Raw genomic sequence first — 18,483 nt, 5'->3', positions numbered from 1 at the left:
TGATATGGCATTTATAATGTGCCTGTACACAAGTGTTTCTAGGTGTGACAAGACAAGGAGGGGGAAACAGAGGGAGGCCACAACAACGATCTTACTGTGCCTTGTGTCAGTCAGATCGCGTAAGTGCAGGGAAGTGGAATGGGAGAAGTGTTGAGGGGGGGGAAGTGCAAGTAACTTAATAAGTGCAGCCATCAAGCAGCTTGTAAGTGCGGAGAGAAGGGACTATATGGTTGCGGATGCAGACCATAAGTGCTGAGGGGGACAAGAGGCACTGTGAGGGCAGCTGGGCATGCAGGAGCCTGGGCCAGAGTTCAGAAGGTGACCAGTGCGCAGAGCAGTCAGGTGCATCAGCAGGGGAGAGGAAGAGAGAAAGCGCAAGTGAAATGGAAGGACTTGAGTTGCTTCTGAAACCGGAGGTGGTTCCTCTCAAATTTGAGAGAGACAGGGAGTCTGTTCCAGAGGGAGGTCTGCCCCCAACTCTCTGCTTGGAAAAGTTGCTGACCCTCAGAGAGTTAGAAGTGGATGAGCGGAGATCTTGAAAAGGGGGATTTTTAGGAAGAGAGATTTGGATGTAGAGAGGTCCCACGCCCCAGAAAGCCTTGTGGATGATTCAAAGGGTCTTGAACTTGATCCTTGCCATCACGGGGAACCAGTGAAGAAATTTCAGAGCTGGAGAGGTACGATCCCTGGGCTTGAGGCCAAGGACATGTCTCACAGTCCTTTTCTGGATAAGTTAAAGAGGTCGGACAGTAGAGGCAGGCAGATTTAGAAAGAGAGTGTTGCAGTAGTCCATCCTAAAGAAGATCAGAGCTCTAGAGAAAGTGAGCTTCTGGCGGAAAGTGAGGAAACGAAGAATACATCTCAGGAGGTGCAGCTGATAGTTTGACTTTTTAGAGACATCAGAGATGTGAGGAGAGAAGGAGAATGTGGAGTCGAAGATGGCACCAAGTTTCTTAGCCTCACAGGTTGGAGCAGAAGAGGGCCCAGAGTGGGCGGCCAGAGATAGAGAGAGGAAAGGAAAGAACTGGTGTACCAATGAGGAGGATCTCGGTCTTGCTTGCATTAAGTCAGAGCTCATTACTGGCATATCATTCCTGAATTGCGGACAGGTAGTTTGGTATGAGAGAAGGGGAAAAGGCAGCTGAGAGGAGCCTGAAAGAGAGCCGGGTGTCATCTGCAGAACACTGAAAGTTGGAGCAGAAAGTAGCGATTCAGTGTGCAAGAGGTGCCAGGTAGTGGTTGAAAAGCCAGGGGGAAAGGTTAGACCCCTGGGGAACACCACAAGTAGAGAGAAAGATAGAGGTAACGCAAGACCCCAGTTGGACCTGAGAGGGTTGGTCAGTGAGAAAGGTGGTCAGGCAGGCCTGATCAGTGATACCCATGTTATCACTGAGGCAATTGAACAAGATGGCATTGTTGACCATATCAAAAGCAGAAGAAAGATCAAGGAGAATGAGGACAGAAGGAATGTTAGAGTCAAGGTTACAGAGCAAGTCTTCACGGGGTGTCAAGGAGAGCAGTTTCTTTACTTCTGGCAGCTCTGAAGTCAGACTGGTGGTTGTGGAGACAACCAACAGATTCAATGTGCAGATTAAGCTGGGAGACAGACAGCTTTTCCAAAGGTTTGCCCTGGAAAAGAGTAATGGAGATTGGGCAATAGTTAGCCAGAAAGCAAGGATCAGAAGAGGGCCTCTTTAGAAGGGGCTGCACAAGGGAGTGCTTAAGGGGGCAGGGGAAGTTTACAGTGGCAAAAGAGTGATTGCAGAAATTGGCCAAGACTGGAGCAAGAGTGGCCATGTGGTCCTCGATGGTTCTGGGTGAGCAGGGGAGAACCTGCTTTGATGAGGCTTTCATAGATCAGACTTGCCTAGAAACATCATCTGTGGTGAAGAAGGGAAAGGGGGAGAAAGGAGGAGGAGAGACGGCTGCAGGTGGGCCAGGAGTAGATAGGATGTCCTGAGTTTTAGTGATGAAATGAGGAACCAGGGCCGTGCAGAGGGCCTCAGAGGGAACAGGAGAGGCAGAGACTGCAGCAGAATTGCCCAGCTGCTTTCAGATTTTGAAAAGTTTGGCCAAGTTGTTAGATGCCGCAGAGATGCCGGCATGGATGTGGGCTCTCTTCTTGGCGAGGACAGAGACTCTGTATTGCCTTTGGAGCAGGTGACAGGCCTGTTTGTCAGGGGGAGCGCCTGACGTCCTCCGCTTCCACTCAGGCAACCTACACTTGTGTTTAAGGGTGACAAGGTCGGAATCGTACCAAGAGTTGCACTTGGATTTGGGCTTCAAGGGGATCCTCATGACAGGGGCAAGGACATCAAGAGTGTTAGAGAAGAGAAAGAGAGGTGAAGGTTAGATAGGGCTGTGTCAGGGTATGAGTCAGCCAAAGGTGCAGAAGAAGGAGCAAAAGTAGCAGCAAAAGCCTCAACTGACACACACTTCATGGACCAGATGACCGAGAAGGTAGGTGACAGTGCTGGAGTCAGCTGGGCCTGAGGGGTAGAGAGAGAGAAGTGGGAGGAAAGGAGAAAGTGATCACTCGAAGAGAGAGGAGTGGTGAGAAGGTTAGAGAAGGGGAGGGCTGAGGAAATCAGAACATTCAGAGTGAGTCAGACCAGAGGGAAGAATAGAGAGAGAGAGAGGGAGAGAGAGAGAGAGAGAGAGAGAGAGAGAGAGAGTTGCAGAGGTTGTAGCTATCGGTTCCATGTGCCATCAATGTTTTTAGGTTCATGCACCAACAAGGAAGGGCATGACTCTTAGTTATATGTGCTATCAAAGATTGATAGTGTATTCTATGGAGTTCCATGAGCCATAAAAGAAAAATGTTACCCCTTCATTCAATTTGCCATCAAAAGGGGTATTGCTATTGGTTAAACATGCCATTAATGATTAATATGATGTATAGATAAATGAGCCAGCAAGGAAGCACAATGCTCATAATTCCATGCACCATAAATTAGGGAGGTGGGTCCTCATTACATGCTCCATCGGTGAGGGATATGTCGATTAGATTCATGTTCCATCAATAATTTATTGACTTGGTAGTTACATGTGGGATATGGCTCTAAGTTCAATGTGCCATTGGCGGGAGATATGGATCTAAAATCCATCCACTTTCAAGGGTGGATATGATTCCTAGTTCCATGTGCCACCAATAAGGGCTGTGGCTCATTGTTACATACATCATCAATGATGTATGCGCTTTTCATCTGCACGCGCCATCAAGGGGGATATGACTCTTACTTCAATCTGCCATCAATGGTTGATATAGTAGGTAGTTGCATGCACCATCATCGGGAATGTGTAACTTAATCATTGGTGCACCATCACTGATGTGCATGACTCTTGGCTACATCTGCCATCAATGGTTGACATATTAGAGGTAACATGTGCCATCAGGGAGGGATATGGCTATTAGCTCCATGCCCCATCTGTGCCCCTTATCACTTTAAAATGTATGTGCCATCAATTGTGCATATGGCTCTTAGTGCATGGATCATTACACAGAGATAAGGCTACTAGTCCATAGTCATTAATGCATGATGTGCTAGGCAGATCCATGCACTAACGGGTTTAGCTCGCACTTGCATGTCCCATTAACACAATGAAGGACAAGGCGTTTAGTTTAATGTGCAATCAATGGTTTATGGGCGGTGTAGCAACATGTGCCATCAATAAAGGGAATGAATCTTCGTCCCATGTACCATCAGTGAGGGATATGGCTTATAGTTACATAAGCCATCAACTAGGGACCTAGTGCTTAGTTTCTTTTGCCAACATTGATTGATGTGCTACATGGTCACATGTGCCATCAATACGTGATGTGGGCCTCAGTTCTATGCAGCATTATTCAAGGTTGTAGCTCTTAATTCTCTGCATCACCAATGAGGCGTAAGGTTCTTAGTTCCCCATACCCACCAATGAGGAATTGGGCCGCCAGTTCCCTGATTCATCCTTGTGTGGTATGGCTATTAGTAGCAGTTGCCATCAATGAGGGATGTGACCCTTACTTATAGGTTCCATCCATTAGTGATAGGCTATTAGTTCCATTGGCCATGAAAATGCCTCTTTGATGCCTGTGATATCAATGAGTAATTGGCTATTAGTTCCATGTGACATCAATGAGTGATTTCCCTTTAGTTCCATGGGTCAGACAGGAGAGCCAAGGCTCTTAGTTGCCTGAGACACGAATGAGTAATTGTTGCTTAGCTCCATGCAACATCAATGAGGGATTGGCTTTTGGTTCTGTGAGCCATCAGGGAGATACCTGCTTCTTAGTTCCATGTTCCATCAATGAGAGACATGGCCCTTAGTTGCCTATGACATCAATGAGTCATTGGCTATTAGTTGCCTGTGACATCATTGAGTGATTGGCTCTTAGTACAATTTGGCATCAATGAGTGAGTGGCTGTTAGTTCCATGTTCAATTAATGAGAGACATGGCTCTTAGTTGCCTGTGACTTCATTGAGTGATTGGCTCTTAGTTGCCTTTAGACAATGAGTGAATGGCTGTTAGTTCCATGTTCCATTAATGAGAGACATGGCTCTTAGTTGCCTGTGACTTCATTGAGTGATTGGCTATTAGTTGCCTGTGACATCATTGAGTGATTGGCTCTTAGTTGCCTATGACATCAATGAGTCATTGGCTATTAGTTGCCTGTGTCATCATTGAGTGATTGGCTCTTAGTACAATTTGGCATCAATGAGTGAGTGGCTGTTAGTTCCATGTTCCATTAATGAGAGACATGTCTCTTAGTTGCCTGTGACTTCATTGAGTGAGTGGCTCTTAGTTGCCTTTAGACAATGAGTGAATGGCTGTTCGTTCCAAGTTCCATTAATGGGAGACATGGCTCTTAGTTGCCTATGACATGAATGAGTCATTGGTTATTAGTTGCCTGTGACATCATTGAGTGATTGGCTCTTAGTACAAGTTGGCATCAATGAGTGAGTGGCTGTTAGTTCCATGTTCCATTAATGAGAGACATGGCTCTTAGTTGCCTGTGACTTCATTGAGTGATTGGCTCTTAGTTGCCTTTAGACAATGAGTGAATGGCTGTTAGTTCCATGTTCCATTAATGAGAGACATGGCTCTTAGTTGCCTGTGACTTCATTCGGTGATTGGCTCTTAGTTGCCTTTGACATCAATGAGTCATTGGCTATTAGTTCCATGTTCCATTAATGAGAGACATGGCTCTTAGTTGCCGGTGACTTCATTGAGTGATTGGCTCTTAGTACCATTAGACATCAATGAGTGAGTGGATGTTAGTTACATGGGCCAAGAATGAGAGACGTGCCTCTTAGTTGCCTGTGACATCAATGAGTCGTTGGCTATTAGTTCCATGTTCCATTAATGAGAGACATGCCTCTTAGTTACCTTTGACATGAATTAATGATTTGCGATTAGTTCTATGTTACATCAATGAGTGATTGGTTTTAGGTTCTGTGAACCATCAGTGAGAAACAGACCTCTTGGTTTCATGTCCCATCAATAGGAAACATGGCTCTTAGTAGCCTGTGACATCATTGAGTGATTGGCTCTTAGTACCATTTGATATCATTGAGTGAGTGGCTCTTAGTTCCATATGACATTGATGAGTGATTGGCTTTTAGTTTCATGAGCCTAGAATGAGAGACAGCTTTCTTAGTTGCCTGTGACATCATTGAGTGATTGGCTGTTAGTTCCATGTGACACCAATGAGTGATTGGCTTTTGGTTCTGTGGGACATCAATGAGAATCATGCCTCGTAGTTCCATCTTCCATCAAGAATAGACACGGCTCTGTTTTGCTTGTGACATCAATGAGTAATTGGCTCCTACTTCCATGCAACATTATTGAGTGAGTGGCTTTTAGTTCTGTGAGCCATCACTGAGAAACCTGCCTCTTAGTTCCATGATTCATCCATGAGAAACATGCCTCTTACTTCGTCTTAGTTGCCTGTGATATCAATGAGTGATCGGCTCTTAGTTCCATGCAACATCAATGAGTGATTGGCTTCGAGTTGCCTGGGACACCAATGAGGGATTGGCTGTTAGTTCCCTGTGACATCAAGCAGTGATTAGCTTTTCGTCACGAGTTGCGTTAGTTATGAATCAGGTGCTTAGTTACTTGTGTCATCTGTGAATGATATGACTCTCTGTTCTGTGTGCAATTAATGTGACGTGTGACCCTTAGTTACACAGGCCATTAAAAGCGTGCCTTGGGCTTCCTAACCATTATTGAGGGGTTATGGTTCTTGGTTACATGTGCAATACATGTGCAATCGGTGAGGACTGTGATACAAACGTGCCTGCAGTTACTGTAGTCTATTACTTAGCCAAATCTGGAGTGAATGGGAAATGTGCTATCAACTTACATATGCGATCAGCAATCACTATAGGAGCTTTCATGCACAATCCTGCGATCAGCAATCACTATAGGAGCTTTCATGCACAATCCTGCGATCAGCAATCACTATAGGAGCTTTCATGCACAATCCTGCGACCAGCAATCACTATAGGAGGTTTCATGCACAATCCTGCGATCAGCAATCACTATAGGAGGTTTCATGCACAATCCTGTGATCAGCAATCACTATAGGAGGTTTCATGCACAATCCTGCGATCAGCAATCACTATAGGAGGTTATAGGAGCTTTCATGCACAATCCTGCGATCAGCAATCACTATAGGAGGTTTCATGCACAATCCTGCGATCAGCAATCACTATAGGAGGTTTCATGCACAATCCTGCGATCAGCAATCACTATAGGAGGTTTCATGCACAATCCTGCGATCAGCAATCACTATAGGAGGTTTCATGCACAATCCTGTGATCAGCAATCACTATAGGAGGTTTCATGCACAATCCGTCATCGTTTCGCTACCATGTTCTATGTGCAGCAGAAAGGGCCCTGCAGCTGTCAACAGTGTAGAACGAGCAACTGTGGGGTGTCAAGTACAAGAAGTCTAGGCCCACCTTGTCGCTAGGCTTTTCCACCAGGCTTAGATGGATGGTAATTGTACATTGCACATGGTGCTAAGCTCTATTTGTCCACCATGACCTCTACTCCACGTCTGTCGTCAAGGGGTACTAACCTTAGTAGCATTTAACTACAAAAAGTACACACATTTAGTACACAAATAGAATACATATTTTTGTTTTTGTTTTAATTTGAAATCTTTCGTTTTTTTATATTTGAAGGGGTGTCATTGAAGGTATGGAAAATAATTGGCTTTATATCTTGCGACTGAAACCAATCAGGGGTAACGTTCAAAAATAAATGTGTGGGCCTCCTTAGCAGGATGTCACCAGAAATGATCATATCAATGTGAAATGTGCAAATTTCATTCAATTGGCTTTGCACAACCAAATAAACTAAACAGGACGAATGGCATTTGCTTTTCATTAAATCAACCCACCAAAAAAACAAGGGACGATCTTTTTTTTCTAATACTGTTTTGAAAACGTTAAAAGGTGTGCATGTGTTAAGCTCCAAGAACCAATGCCAAGGTTGTCCCTGGAACATGCATCCCGAAATGTGTCCTTTGACCTTTAGATGTGTGTTCTTTGTCATCAGGTGATAAGGGCCAGGGATAAAGTGCCATCCCTGAGAACTTGTCTACTCCGGTGTGAGTCCTGAGGTCGGTGTAAATTATTAAATTGAAAAAAAGACAATAAATGTTTATCCTTTTACACACAACCTCTAAAATACCCATGGGGACAGTGTTTGACCTCTAAAAAAAAGTGGGTGGACATCATTCACCCGCGTGTACCCTGGCCTTGAGGCCTGCATTTAAACCTGTTTTATGTGTATCAATCGGTAGACAGAAAGTCACAGAATTACCCTTCTGTTTCCGGTCACATAAAATGAACCATGCCAGTTCTTTAACCGCGCAATTGCAGAGGACATGGACGTCCGCGTCGCAGTGTTATCCGCTTTTACTGCGGGCCCGCACTTTGTCAGGGATCAGAACCCCATAATAATCAAATGCAGAATAAATAGATGTTTTTCACATGTGGATGCAATTTCACTGAACAGAATAGCAGATAGTCATACAGATATGTTGTCCTCTCTCCTTCTCAACAGGGGCCATTTTTTATTTATTTTGCATTTCGATGACTGACAGGGGCCCTATGAAATCAACAGTGAAAGTGGATACGGCAGGGCATCACCCCAAGTCCCAGTCCATCCATCTCTGGTACCGCTACCTCAGCTGCTGAATAAAGACACGACAGAAGGCAGCAGCAAATCTGTGGCATCTGTGAGTGCCCTGGTGACCTGGACAGTAGGATGTGAGTACCCATCTGGCCAGAATACTGAGGTCTGTGAGCACTGATCTGACCTGGGCACTGCGGTACCCAGTGAGACGCCATCTGGCCTAGGCCTTGCAGTGTCTATGTGCACACACGTTCTTAATCACTACTGTGCCTGTGCAAGCTCCAGCTAGTAAGTAGTCATTTGTACTGAGCCGGCCACCACCGTAGTGGCCTCCCAGTTTCTGAGGGCTGTCCAGGGTGCATATTTAGCCCTTCTCTGGAGTAACCAGCCCTCGGTCTCCGGTGGTAGAAAGGCAACGAGGGTTAATAAAATGTGCAAGCCTAGCTGGGGAGCGAGTGGACTCTGTACACAGGGGACACACCTGCGGGGTGGGGGGGACAGGGAGGGGGTTATCAGAGGCGCTAGAATGGGTGTACGGCACAGACGCTTCTCTGGAGAGCGACCTATAGAAACACTGGTAATAACGAAATGCATTGTGGGATTCCATGTACTTTCTTTCCAGCAATGTTTTGGGTAAGTGGACTGCACCTGAAACACGTGTGCTTCACAAGCACAGCTGCTGCCCAGAATCATACCCCGAACAATGAATGCAATCTTTTTTTTCACCAGATCACCTTGAACGTTACAAATATTACTGTAAAGCCAACACTGGGAATGTTATGACCCCTCAAATATCAGGGCATGCTTTTGTCAGCGGACAATCATAACATATTCAGCTGATATATAGTATATGCTTCCCAAACCATATATATGAAGATTTCGGTTTATAGTGATATTTTCGAATGCCATAGTTTCGAATGGCATATTTTCGAATTAAAATGCATCAAAAATGCATTTTTTATTATTTTTTTTAATGGGGGGTCCCCCAATCCCTGTTTTCTAACCCCTTAACACCCATCTTAGTTAAAAAAAAAAAAGAATTATGCATTTTTTTCGATACTTTTTGTCATTCGAAACTATGTTTTCGAAAACATGACTGGATACCCAGATTTTGTGGGAGTGGAACATTTACATTACATTATTGCATGGGTACCGTGCACTACTGACTCAGAGACTGAAGGGCACGAGGGCACATGTGGGCTAAAACTAAAAAAATGAATTCTGGAAATGTTTGAGGAATACAAAACGACAAAGGAAAAACAGAGCATGTATAGGAAAATGGTGTCATTTAACCCTTGCAATATGCACAATTTACAAAAAAAAATACTGTTATAGCAGCAAAGTTGTGAAAAAGTGGCATCCTTTGGATGCATTAGTTATTAATTATTCTTTTGCTGCGCCTTGAAAACGGCGACCAGTCTCTAAGTGCGGGACCAGTATTTGAACCTGTGTTTCTTCCAAGACAAACGTGCTGCCCCTGAGCGATTCTCCAGGAGTGTGTGCATGCTACAGACATCATTGCTGAAACGTAGTGTCAAATTCCCTGGGGTACGAAATAATGACAGTCATCATGACCGGTGCTCAGCAGTGCAGATGAACCCAGGTCATGGTGGCTTGTGGTCAGCAATGACGCCGGTACTGCTGACCGCAAGTCAAGATGACCGATGCCTAATCTGTTCCCTTGTGCATGTGCCTGTATTTGCATACAGCGATTATCCTGTACTCGGGGTGGTGCTCGTTGATTTTCAGCACTGTTCTGAAATCAGAACAGTGCTGGAAATGGTAAGATTACTCTGGGATTCCACCTGGTGGGTGCAAAGTGGGCGGGGCTACGATGAAGTCATGGAAGTCAAGTGATGGGCTTGTAAAAAGAGGACAAACAGAGCTGAAGTAAAATAACACCCGTTTTATAGAGTTCTCTTGAAACGTATACAAATCGCATATTAAACCAACCGGGCAATCTATAAATCGTTATAATAACATTGAACAAAGAAGGTATGATTGTAGCAATAGTTTTCCCATTCCGAATGGAAGACTATAAATACCAAAATGCAAAGTAATGGAAGCCTAAAAAGTCAACGCTGTGTTTTAAAATTGCTATAAAGACTGAAAAAAACAGTGAAAGAAAATATGGTATACCATCACCTGCGTGAAGTTATTTTTCAAACAGCATGCCGCTTCATGCTGCCTCTGCTTTCTCATTAGCTACCATCCTCACCTCTTAAGAGACAATAGCGTTACCAGTGACCAACTCGCTGCTGTGTCTGTAGCCATCTCATGTAAATCGCACCCTAATGTACCATCACCTGCTTGTAGTTATTTTTCAAACAACATGCAGCTGTATACTTCCTCCAGTGGTCTAACGCAACATGTGGGGGCCCCACTGCAAGCTCTGCTGAGGGTGCCCCCACACTGCGACTGGGTCCCCGCGCTGGGGTTTGGGCAGCATGCCCCCCCCCCCGCACCGCAGGGGATGCAGGGGCCCCCGTTATGCCAGTGGCTCCCTATACTTTCTCATTAGCTACCATCCTCACGTTTTAAGAGACAATAGCTCTCCCAGTGACCAACTCGCTGCCTTGTCTGCAGCCATCTCACATTAATCGCACCTTAATGTGCCCAATGAAACCCAGACAAGCCAGAGCGGAGCGCACCCAAGCTCAGACATTTGTCGCTCAGGCTGGGGGACAGGTCATCATTTTAGGAGCAGCATTCTGTCGAAGCTCAGGCATAGGCTGTTTGTTTCCCTGGATTCAGAAACAAGGAAGACAATGTTAGCAGATTTCCTGATCCAGGGAATTCCTGACCAATTCCAGCACTGCATCAACGGTTGTGAGACTAAATGAAACTCTATAGTACTCTGGTAAATGCGGTCTTTAAGATATCCATTTGGTGCATTGATTGGTCAAGTTATCTTATGCGTGCTATCTCATAATATAGAGGATTATGTATTGTCAACTCTCTTTTAACAGGTTCAATATCGGGTCGGGCATTCTGCTGTCACAGAGGACAGGGCATGAGTAGTACTCCCCGCTCCCTAGGGTGAAATATAGAGGTGTGTTTAATGGCAACTGTGCTGTTGGGTGGGTTCAATGGAAGATACAAATTGAACAGGGATATCACTGATATTTTTACTGTAAATTTTATACAAAATCTTCAAATTCATTGAATGAATAATTTATATAGTAAGAAGACATTCAAATGGCTTATTACACAAAGTTCTGTAACCTCTTAGCATTATTGATCGCTAAACCTCAAGTCCCTGTATCCGATAAATCGATGAAGGTGGACGGATATTGAAACAAAGGGATTTAAATGCAGGTTCTCATGAAAGCCGGCTCTTTTATCGAATATGAACCACATGTTAAAAGGCGGTGCTGCTTGATAATAAGAAAATTATGTTTTAGATGAAGTTACCTGAAAAATGTCAACGGCATTTTCAATGTGATCTTCTGAAGGTAATTCATAAGAACGCGCAGATCGCAATACATGTCATGCGCAGGTAAAGTCGGGTGTTAACCGAAAACTGGTCCATGTAGATACCCAACTCACCACCGAGATCTCTCAGTGGTCCCATGTAATCAAATACCAGCTGAGAATTGTTAGACCTAAATGACGATAAGCGAAAGAGCACAGGCCACCAAATGCACACAATGCTGAGGGATGGAACCAGAACCCCATGGTCACACATGTCCATCACCAGGAAACCAGGAAACAGTCAACCTCCTTCACCCCTACACACCCACCACCACCATCAAAATCTGAAGGACTTCATCGACCAGCTCTTGTGGCGTAATCTCAGTAACGCAACGAGGCAGGTTTGATCCAGGAAGCTACTTTTGAACAGAGCTGTATTGAGCTGGGCAAACATTCCTTGGACCACAGGCGTACACTGGAATTTCAACATTATATGGGGCCAAAAAAGATCTTACGAAATCTGGATTCATGAACTATGTGTTGTAGTATAGAGAAAATGTGCCTGATTTAAAGAGAGTGGGAAAGAAACCTTGTCATATGGAGGGAATTGCAGGAAGGATCTAAGAGAATTCCTGAGTTAGGAAATAAGGTTCCACTATTATGGCAGAGAAAGAGAAAGAGGGAGAGGAAGGGAGAGAGTGAAGGGAGAGGGGGAGGGAAAATCATTCGAGCAGTGAGAGAGAAATAAAGAAGGGGGGCGAGAGAGAGGGAGAGAGAGCGAGAGAGAGAAGATCATTCGAGCAGCATTTACAATTCACAGATGACATCGGTTCTGAAAGCGCGCCCAAGGTAAAAGGTGTGAATTCATACAATGTTCACCAGATTTTAAAAAGGAAATCGGGCAGAAGTGCAGCAAAGCCCTAAAGACCACCTGCTCATAAGTGTTTTTGGCTGAAGCAGCGCTTCCTCCCAGCCTCGATGACAGATGTCTCGTGGTACCCCGTGTGTTTGAAGGCGCATCCTAGAGGCTTTATGAAATCTCTTCATAAAATAAAATGAATAAAAATAAGGAAAGGAGGTCGTCCAAATGGCACCCGCCCACCACCTTGATGCTGTTTCACTGCATTTGGTGAAACAGCCGTATTTATATTGATGTTTGTTAAGTGTGAGGGAGTGTTTGTGTGCGTGTTTGTAGAAGATTGAGATACAGAAACAAGAAAGAAATCGCGATTGTATGTGCATGTGTGTGTGTGTCTATGCAAGAAGCGAAAGGCAGTGTAGGGGTGAGCGTGCATGTGAGAAAGGTACAGAAAGAGAACAAGAGTGTGTGTGTGCACGAAGATAGGTCTGTGCATGAGCGTCTATGTGTGAGCACCTCTGTTTTTGTGCGTGTTTTGAAGGTGTGTCGCGGCACTGCAGTGTCTGAATACAAGTTGTTCACGCACGCCCTCGCGTCACATACAGGTAACTGAATCATTGCCGTCAGCGGCACACATAAACACACACACACACACACGCGTCCCAGTGCATCCACGCAGATAGCGGTCTGTGCATGGAAACGCACAGAAAGCCATAGATACGCGTACATGCGTACACTAAACAGGGCACAGGTGCGCCATACACACTATGCTTAGATGGGCCCCAGGCTGTAACCCCGCACATACCCCCCTCCCGCACACACCCTGCACGCATGCCCTGCTCACCTTGCAGCTCTCGCAGGTCAGCAGCCCGTAGTGGTACCCGGACACCTTGTCCCCGCACACCGGGCACATCTCGTCCAGGTCCTCGTCATACGTGTAATCCATCACCTTGAACTGTGCGCCTGTGGGGAGAGAGAACAGGCGACAGGTGCGCAGGCAGGCGCATCAGCAGGGCTGCAAATCCGCTTTCCGCATGCCTCGATGTAGCAAAGATTCACGCAAACATGTTTACTCCGGCCTGGGCGGGCTCTGGGGCAGGAGGGGGGGCGGTGGGGACACGGAAGCCTGGTGCATTTAAGTGCGCGGCGTCAGTGGGGCTGCGCTGGTGTAAATGCCGGGGAACCCCATAGAGGACAGGGCGTGACATGAAATGGCAGAGTCTGGCAGGGAGAGTGGGTTGTGTGCTCTGGAAGAGGGTGATGCCCTTCGCCCCCTGCCTCCTTGCAGAGGGGTCGCTGCCTTGTGCCCCCTCAACTAGTGTATAGCCCTTCTAACGAGAGGTGTTCGCTCTGTGCCGTGGGACCTGTGACCACTAAAGTGTGCACACAAACGGGCACCTGTATGATGTGGGGCCGCGGGGGGCGGTCATTGGAGTGGCTGAGGAGGGGCTTCCAATGCTCCAATGCAGACCTGTCCACATGGGACGACGTCCCACAGACGCCTTAGGGTCACTCGCACACTGCCCGCATTTGAAAAACGCCCCATCCTTGTTTTCAACGGCACAAGTGTGTTCCTTTTCTTGGTATTGTGATGCTGTGGGTGACGTTGCCTGGTGCGGGTCGGGTGGCACTGGGGTGGTGACATGCTTCGATTACCGAGCAAATGTTCCTTTGGATCGCTAAAACGGAGGTCTACAAGTCATGCCATGAGCTCTTTGAAATAATCAAACGAGTTGCACATACCCTCGTGCTTTGCTTTTCTGAATGTGGCGCGCGCTGGCACATATATGTACATATTAAATATAGTACATGTATTTGATACATATTTACATGTATGTGCGTGTACACATATATACACCATATACACACACACACACGGAAATATATATGCATACATTTGCGCGCACACTTTACAGTGTCTGTGTGTGTGCTGTGTGTGTGCTGTGCGTGTTACGAAACAAAACAATAAAACTATAACTCAGAAAATCGAAACTATATTGTGGGGTTTCCTAAAACCGCAAACGAACGCTGCGATCTTAGATTCATTAAAAATAAATGTGGTGACGGCGCCATCTCATTAAAAAATATATACGTATATCGAGTCCGGAAGGGAGTGCAGGAAAGCTGACTAGAGCGATTATGAATTCTAAATTTAAATAATGCGCAGAGGGGATACAATATCGCTGGACTTGAATATCGCCGATAAAAATGGGGGCTCTACGTTGTGAGCACAATGTCGTGATATTTGCACAAGCCCATTGTATATTGCAATTTAACAGAAATGCCTCCTATTTAAGCAATCGGGGGGCATAGAGCAGGCGGCCTGGTGGGGCATTCTCAAGGCCCCTGCACCGTTTGTAAGATTGCAAATGATCGGGCCCCTCATTAATACAGTATTAATAATGCGCGGTGATGCGCACGCGGGCTTGAAATCAGGGATAGGACGCAGGATCAAAGGAAAACGTACGCACTGGTCCTGCACCAAAAATATATATATATATATATTTAAATCTCCAAATACCGAATTTATTTACCCATAAAAAAGTGGGTCGCATATGCAGCCGATCATCAGTTCCCAGGAACCTCAAGAACCCGGCTGTTCGGCGTGGGTGCTCCTGGGCGTATGAGCTGGGCACACCGTTCCAGCACCGAGAGCCAGGGTAGGTGTCCAGCAGAAGCGTGCCATGTGCGGGGGACGATGGGGCGCCACCTGACACAAGCCCATGGGCCTCCTTCAAGCGGGTGATGGGCGTTTAGCAAATGCAACAAGAATGACGCACTCCGACGTGCACCCGCGTGCCCTCTGACAGCGTGCCACAAACGTCCGTGCGCATGCACTTGCCGACGGAGGCGCACACATCGGTGCGCAAGCAAATGCCACAAGCTTGTGTAGTAAATTCAGGTTCACGTGTCATAGATGAATACACACTTGCCCATATTTAAATATGCATTTTAAGCATACATGATTTTTCATGCACATGTAATCAAAAGGCATTAATGCAGCACGTAAGCGTGTGTGTGCCAATACACATATAAACACATGCACACACCAGCACTAGATAAATAATATGAGTGTCATGGCCTCTGGGGTTTTAATCCTGGATGCTGCAGGTTCGCCCCGGTGCCATGCGGTTGCAGGTGTCTGGTTGCTTGTGGCTTGAAAGCTGACTGGTGAGCTTGGAGATGACAATGTGCAGTGTGTTTGGCAGTGTGTGCTTCGGCTGCTGACCAGTGAGCTTGGAGAGGACAGTGTGCAGGTGCAGGGTGTTTGCAAGTGTGTGAGTTGGATGCTGATTGGTGAGCTTGGGGAGGACAGTGTGCATGTGCAGTGTGTTTGGCACTGTGTGCGACGGAAGTGTTGACCGGTGAGCGTGGAGAGAACAGTGTGCATGTGCAGTGTGTTTGAAAATGTGTGCGTTGGATGCTGACCAGTGTGCTTACATAGCACAGTGTGCCTCCGCAGTGTGTATGTAAGTGTGCGCGTTTGGCACTGACCAGTTTGCTTGGAGATGACAATGTGCAGTGTGTTTGGCAGTGTGTGCTTCGTTTGCTGACCAGTGAGCTTGGAGAGGACAGTGTGCATGTGCAGTGTGTTTGCAAGTGTGTGGGTTGGGTGCTGACCGCTGAGCTTGGAGAGGACAGTGCATGTGCAGTGTTTCTTGGTGTGTGCGGTGCATGCTCATTGGTGTGCTTAGATAGCACAGTGTGCATTTGCAGTGTCTATGCACGTGTGCGCGTTTGGCACTGACCAGTTTGCTTGGAGAGGACAGTGTGCGTGCGTCTGCAGTTTGTTTGCAAGGGTGTGCTTGAAGAGGACAATGTGCCGTGTGCTTGTTCATGTGTGTTTGTGCGTGTGCATGTTTGTGAGTGGGCGTGTGTGGGAGTGCGCGCTTGCGTGTGTAAGCGTGTCTTTGTGTGCGTGTGTGCGTGTGAGTGTGTGCGCGGCTGCCGTCCTACCTGACTAGGCACCAGTCATGGGAATGGACGGGGAAGCTGCCGTCTGCTTACCACTCGAGCTGTCGAGGCTGAGCTGCGGGCCGCCGGCACTGCAGAAGTCCACTTCCCCCTTGGAGAGCATTTGAAGGTGAGGTGATGGAACAGCGCCCCTTAATGCCTCGCGCCCGTGTTCCGCTCTCTCCTATGAAAGAAATCAGAAATAGCCGGGGATAAGGGCGAGCAGGTTCTCCTCGCCCCCCGGTGGCTACAGTCACAGGTACCATGTGCACCCTCCACAGCAGCCTTCCTATTTACACCCAGCCCTGCGGCCACTGGTGGAGAGGAACCGGAGGGACATCCCCAAGGACCAATCAGCGACTGGCGCCTGCAGCAGGCGGCGCAGCCACTGTCCCCCAATTGTCGAATTCGCTCTTTGGTCCAGGAGAAGGATGGGCCGGATGCGAGGGCGATGATTGGCTGCCCAGCTCGCACTGAGCTGGAAGTGTGTGGGGAGTCGGAGGGGGTTAGGAGACCCTTGGGTTTGATGGCTGCCTGGGGGAGGCTGGCTGTGCTCATGCTTGCTCCGGTTATTAATGACAGACATCACAGAGGAATGGCGAGGTCCCAGCCCTCCTTTAAAGGGCCACCCCAGACCAATATTTGGGTTTCATAATTGCATTTTGTTTAAATTTTCTGTTTTTAAATGTTGTGTTAATACATTTAAATGTGAAAAAGAGTTTTAATGGCGTTGTGAATATGTATTGTGTTAGTACCTTCTAGAGTGTATGCGCCTGCTTTTGTTTTTAGTTTTAAAACGTCTGCCGTCCGGAATCGCAAGGTGTGAGATCCACGTTTTTTCAATCGAAATGACATATTTTAAAGAGACCTTTACAAGAAAAATCTCAGCACGCTCACTCTCACATTGTGTGCAAGCCTCACGCGGGGTAGCGGGGCCGAGCTCCCAGCCAGCTGCACTGCTCCTACTGCTTTTAATGCAGTGTCGCACGCGAGATACATCAGTCTCACCCCAAGCGATAATAATCATTTGTTTTTTACATAGCGCTTTAATCTAAAGCGCTTTACATGGGACACATTTACCTACATTACGTGTAAGGAGTCAATTGAAAGGTGTGTCTCTCACCCACTCTCACCCAGAGGGTGAGGCTGTGTTTCCAGCTCTGAAACGTATGCGCCGGCACCAAGATGGGAGGTCCCCACCCAATAAGAAAGGTGAAAAAAAATGAGGCTGTTCCCAAATGAGTTACTCACACTCGAAGCACTGCTCGAAGGAGCGGGAATCACTCATTGTGATTGATGCTATGATTCCAGGGGTGGCACTCAAGCCCACTGCAATGGGACTCACAGCCAATGCGGGAGGCTGGGTTCCATGGATGCCGGGGCCTTTCCACTTGCGGGATCTGAATGGCACAAGGCCTAGTGAGATCGCTTGTTGCGTCCTCCCTTAGTCTCCCTACATTGGCTTGTCGGGCCTAGAAACACTTGTGTACGTTATAAATGCTCATATCACCCAATGAGTGAAGGAGCTGCCAAGCTGTCCTCAAAGCCTGAGGTTCTGGCCTCCTCTCAATCCCACCCCTCCACTCCAGGTGAATCTGGGCCTTGTTCACTCCTAGAGGCGTTGCTAGAGGAGGGGGTGAGGGGGCTATAGCCCCGGGTCTTTAGATTGTAGCACCGGATAGAAGCTCAGGAGCTACAACTAAAAGGCTAGCTAGCCCCCATTCCCGACAGTCCTGACATTAGTGTAGCCCCAGATCTTTTTCAGACCTAGCAATATGATATCATATGATATGGCATTAATAACACGCCTGTACACAAGTGTTTTCTAAGCGCGACAAGACTAGGAGGGGGAAACGGAGGGAGGGAGGACAAAACAATGATCTTACTCGGCCTGGTGTCATTCAGATCGCGGAAGCGCTGGGAAGCAGAAGGGGAGAAGTGCAAAGGGGGGGTGTGGCGGTGCAGAAGTAGTGCAGGTAATCAGAAAGTGCCGCCAACGGGTGCCTCAACGTGCCGAGAGAGGGGACTGTAGGGTTACAGATACAGGCCACAAGTGCTGGCGGAGCCAAGAGTCAGTGCCGGGTGCAACTGGATAGAGACCTGTGCCCAAGTTCACAGGGTG

General features: G+C 47.0%; 1 protein-coding gene across 1 annotated transcript in view; it reads right to left on the bottom strand.

Annotated features, from left to right (window-relative positions):
• LOC138471690 (steroidogenic factor 1-like) overlaps window positions 1–16,646 on the bottom strand; it is a 421,412-nt gene extending 404,766 nt beyond the window's left edge. The window contains exons 1-2 of the mRNA XM_069609448.1: window positions 16,416–16,646; window positions 13,252–13,370 (exon numbers count right to left, since the gene is read on the bottom strand). Coding sequence (XP_069465549.1) covers window positions 13,252–13,370; window positions 16,416–16,485 — 189 coding nt within the window. The 5' untranslated portion in view covers window positions 16,486–16,646. The remainder of the gene's footprint in view (window positions 1–13,251; window positions 13,371–16,415) is intronic.
• Window positions 16,647–18,483: the final 1,837 nt, after the last annotated feature.

The sequence above is a fragment of the Ambystoma mexicanum genome, chromosome 8 (genome assembly GCF_040938575.1).
Source record: "Ambystoma mexicanum isolate Mex_15411 chromosome 8, UKY_AmexF1_1, whole genome shotgun sequence".
NCBI lineage: Eukaryota > Metazoa > Chordata > Amphibia > Caudata > Ambystomatidae > Ambystoma > Ambystoma mexicanum.
The sequence above is the reverse complement of the archived record's forward strand: the minus strand, read 5'-3'. Positions and strand labels throughout refer to the sequence as shown.